This window comes from Rutidosis leptorrhynchoides, chromosome 1 (assembly GCF_046630445.1).
Source record: "Rutidosis leptorrhynchoides isolate AG116_Rl617_1_P2 chromosome 1, CSIRO_AGI_Rlap_v1, whole genome shotgun sequence".
Lineage (NCBI taxonomy): Eukaryota > Viridiplantae > Streptophyta > Magnoliopsida > Asterales > Asteraceae > Rutidosis > Rutidosis leptorrhynchoides.
In genome coordinates, this window is record NC_092333.1 from 150,074,980 (window position 1) to 150,079,809 (window position 4,830).

The 4,830-nt window shown below is 37.3% G+C and overlaps 1 protein-coding gene across 1 annotated transcript; it reads right to left on the minus strand.

Moving 5' to 3' along the window:
* Positions 1 to 823: 823 nt before the first annotated feature.
* Positions 824 to 2,551, minus strand: LOC139890180 (uncharacterized). The gene is made up of 3 exons (XM_071873080.1): positions 2,392 to 2,551; positions 1,953 to 2,280; positions 824 to 1,448 (listed from the first exon to the last, which is right to left on the minus strand). Exons 1-3 carry the CDS (start codon positions 2,549 to 2,551, stop codon positions 824 to 826), a joined length of 1,113 nt encoding a protein of 370 aa, XP_071729181.1.
* Between the last annotated feature and the right edge of the window lie 2,279 nt (positions 2,552 to 4,830).

Here is a 4,830-nt window from a genome sequence, read left to right on the forward strand (position 1 = left end):
ATAAGAATTTAATTAAAATATAATACCTTTATAAAAGTATAATGCAAATAATTAAATGATTCTAATAGTAAGAGTAACAAATTAAATTATTTATAAATTATATAAAAACCGAATTTTATATATATATTTTTAATTTTTAATCTAAATAAATAAATAAAAGATAATACACCAAAATAAATGAAAAGAATATCAAGAATTTTCTTATGATTAAATAAAAAAATTATTTCCCCTGGGCTGGCCAAATTTTATATAAAAAAGGATAATTTATTTATTAAAATTATATTTGTATTTGTTTTCATTTACAACTCTTTTTCTTTCTCTCCAAGTATTATCACCCTAAAAATATAACCACAACTCCATAATTTTTCTTACCATTCTCTTGAAAACCTCTCTCAACCCTCATAATAATTGTAAGTCTCCTATCTTTTTTCTTTTTTTTTTTTGGTTATTTTTTTATATATAGTCGATTTGTATTTTAAGTTTTAATAAATATGAAACAAATTTAATAAAGTATTTATAATATTTAATACATGATAATTACTGTTATATATTATAGGTTTAAGAAAAATTATTTTTACAGATTTATAATTCAGAGTATTTTTAAATAATTAAAAACTGATTAATATATACATTCGGTGTGCATAATTCAGAGTATTGATAATTACTGATTAATATCAACTCATAATTTATTATTTCACTCCTTATAATTAAATCATATAAATTACTCATAATTTAAATATCGTATTTAAATTATAATAATAAAAATAACACAATATACCTATTTCATCCAGGCCCATAACTAGGCTGTCACAAATCTACCCCCTTAAGAAGATTTCATCCTCGGAATCAGGTCACGGTTAAACAGATGAGGGTATTTAGAGGTCATCAACTCCTTGGTCTCCCATGTCAGATTGGTGCCTAAACTATGCTTCCATTCCACACGCACCATGGGAATCTGCTTTTTACGTAACTTAGTCACTTTTCTGTCGATGATCCTCACTGGTTCTTCCACCAATTTCTTACTTGAATCTACTTTCAGATCTTGGAGCGGAAGAATTTGATTTTCATCGTCCACTTTACACTTACGAATATAGCAGATGTTGAACGTGTCATGAATACCAGCTAACTCTGGAGGAAGATCTAATACTACGGTTTGATCGTTTAACATTTGACGAATTCTAAAAGGACCAATGTATCTTGGAGCTAGTTTTCCTCGTTTGCCAAACCGAATTACACCCTTCCATGGTGACACTTTCAAATACACACGTTCACCCACGATAAACGTCATTGGTCGTCGACGAGGATCTGCATACATCTTTTGTCGATCTCTAGCAGCTTTCAGCTTTTCACGTGCGATAGCCACTTTTTCCGCAGTCTGCTGCACAATTTCTGGACCTGCAAACTGTTTCTCACCTGCCTCTAACCAACATGATGGAGTTTGACACTTTCTACCATACAACATTTCATAAGGCGGCATGCCAATACTTGAATGATAGGAATTGTTGTAAGCAAATTCGATCAATGGCAGATGATAATCCTACGATCCACTATATTCTAACACACAAGCCCTTAACATATCCTCTAAAGTCTGAATAGTTCGTTCACTTTGACCGTCAGTCTGAGGATGATAAGCTGTATTAAGGTTGACACGAGTTCCCAAATTCTTTTGTAGACTATTCCAGAAACTGGACACAAATCTCGAATCTCTATCTGACACAATAGACAACGGTATCCCATGTCGTGATACTATTTCATTTAGGTACAACTGAGCTAATTTGGTCAACGAAACTGTTTCACTGGTAGCTAGAAAATGCGCACTTTTGGTTAAACGATCCACTATTACCCAAATCATGTCATTTCCTTTCTGGGTTCTAGGTAGTTTTGTCACAAAATCCATGGTGATATGTTCCGATTTCCACTCTGGAATCTCTAATTGACGCAAAGACCCATACGGTTTCTGGTGTTCCGCTTTTACTTGGGCGCAAATATGACACTTTTCCACGTATTGCGCGATGTCTGCTTTCATAGTTGGCCACCAATATAACACTTTCAGATCATGGTACACTTTTGTAATACCAGGATGCACATATAATCTCGATTTATGTGCTTCATTTAAGATTAAATCCCTCAATCCTCCAAGTAACAGCACCCAAACTCGTTCACGATAAGTTTCTAATCCTCGAGAATCATTCATCAATTCTACTCTTCTTTTCACCATTAACTCAGATTTCAAATGTTCATCTTGTAATGCTTCTAGTTGAGCTATCTTTAGTCGATCCACTAAATCAGACACAATCTCAATTCGCATAAATTTTACACTGTCAGCGGATTTCTTACGACTTAACGCATCAGCCACGACGTTTGCCTTGCCAGGATGATATCTGATCTCACAGTCGTAATCCTTAATTAATTCTTGCCACCGTCTCTGACGCATATTCATCTCTTTTTGCAAAAATATATACTGTAAACTTTTATGATCGGTGCAGATAACACAATGCGTACCATAAAGATAATGCATCCACAACTTTAACGCAAACACTACTGCAGCCATTTCTAAGTCATGTGCTGGATAATTTTTTTCACTTGGTTTTAACTATCGAGACGCATACGCAATTACCTGATCTCTTTGCATTAATACACAGCCCAAACCGGATAAAGACGCGTCGCAATACACAACGAAGTCGTCGGATCCCTCGGGTAAGGCTAACACTGGCGCTTGACACAACAAACTTTTCAAAGTCTGAAATGCAGTTTCTTGTTCATTACCCCACTAAAAAGGCACATCCTTCCGAGTTAACTTTGTCAAAGAACTTGCAATCTTTGAAAAATCTTTAATAAACCGTCGGTAGTAACCGGCCAATCCTAGAAAACTCTTGATTTCTGTCGGATTCTTTGGTGAATTCCAATTCATCACAGCTTCAATTTTAGACGGATCCACTTTTATACCTTCTGCACAGATAATATGACCCAAAAATTAAACTTCACGTAACCAGAACTCACACTTAGAAAACTTTGCATATAGTTGTTCACGTTTCAAGAGTTCCAACACTTGTCTTAAATGCTCAGCATGCTCGGATTCAGTTTTGGAGTACACTAAGATGTCATCAATGAACACGATAACAAACTTATCCAAAAACGGTTTACACACCCTATTCATAAGATCCATGAAAATTGTTGGAGCGTTGGTTAACCCAAACGGTATCACTAAGAACTCATAATGACCATAACGAGTTTTAAATGCAGTCTTAGGAATGTCAGATTCAGCAACATGAACCTGGTGATATCCCGAACGCAGATCTATTTTCGAAAAGTACGAAGTCCCTTGAAGCTGATCGAATAAGTCATCTATCCTCGAAAGCAGATACTTATTCTTCACTGTTCTTTTATTTAATTCACAATAATCTATACACATTCGAAGTGTACCATCTTTCTTTTCCACTAATAACACTGGCACACCCCACGGTGAAGAACTCGGACGAATGAACCCGCGGTCCAACAATTCTTGAATTTGAGACATCATTTCACGAATTTCTGAAGGAGCTAATCTATACGGAGCTTTAGCAACCGGCGTAGCCCCTGGCACTAACTTGGTCTTATATTCAACTTCCCTGATCGGCGGTAAGCCTGGCAATTCATCTGGGAACACTTCTGGATATTCAGACACCACAGGAATATCAAACACTACTTTCTTTTCCTTCTTTACATCGATCACATAAGCTAAGAAAGAATCACATCCCTTGGACAAAGATTTCTGAACTTTCATCATCGACAATAATGGACAACGGAACCCGCCGCGATCACCACAAGCTACTACTCGTTTCCCACCAGCCACCGGAAAAGAGATAATTTTCCTATCGCACTTAATACTGGCCTTATGGTCACTAAACCAATTCATGCCTAACACTACATCAAAGCTTGGTATATGCATCACTAAACAAGTCACAGGGAAAAGACTACCCTCTATGTCAATAGTAATTCCAGACACAAACTTTGTAACTGGAACTGTCCTACCGTCACCCACTTCGACGCTTAAGGGTTCATTTATTACACTGACAGGCACATTTAACTTAGCACAAAATGTAGTTGACACAAACGAGCAATTTGCTCCACAGTCAAATAGTACACAAGCTGGTACAAAATTTACTAAGAACATACCGGTGATTGCATCGTCAGTAGCAGTGGCCGCGTCTACTGACATCTGAAAGGCTCTAGCTTCAGGTTGTGGAGGATTCTTGCGCTTCTGCCCCACAAAGGAAGCAGATGATCCCCCAACTGACACAGCACGTACCCCTGACCCGGACCCCACCCCGGAATAACTCTTTCTTGCACCTGGACACTCTGCAGATCTGTGACCCTCTTTATGACAGTTCCAACACACATTATTCTTAAATGAACAATCATGAGGCTCATGTCCCACTATCCCACAACGCAAACACCGTTTCGTTCATGTTGAACACTGCCCACTATGTGAAGACTTACACATTCTACACCATGTATTCTGACCACTTGACACTGATCCACCCTGGCTAGATTGCCCTTTTGGCTTAAATCGACTTGATTTCTTTGATTGCTAGCTAGACTGACTTGCCACTAGTTTCACTTGCGACACACTTTCAGTTTTCACACTTTTGGCCGCCTTTATGTCACTTTCAGTTACCTTTGCTAACATATGCGCTTGTGACAAGGTAGTAGCAAGTCTTGCAACCGTGCGATACTCAGGTCGCAAAATTTCTACAAACCGTTGAACTCTAGATTGTTCGTCAGGTATCCATTGATGCACAAACCTTAACTTGTCCATAAACTGCTCAAACTCTTCATCGACTATCATTT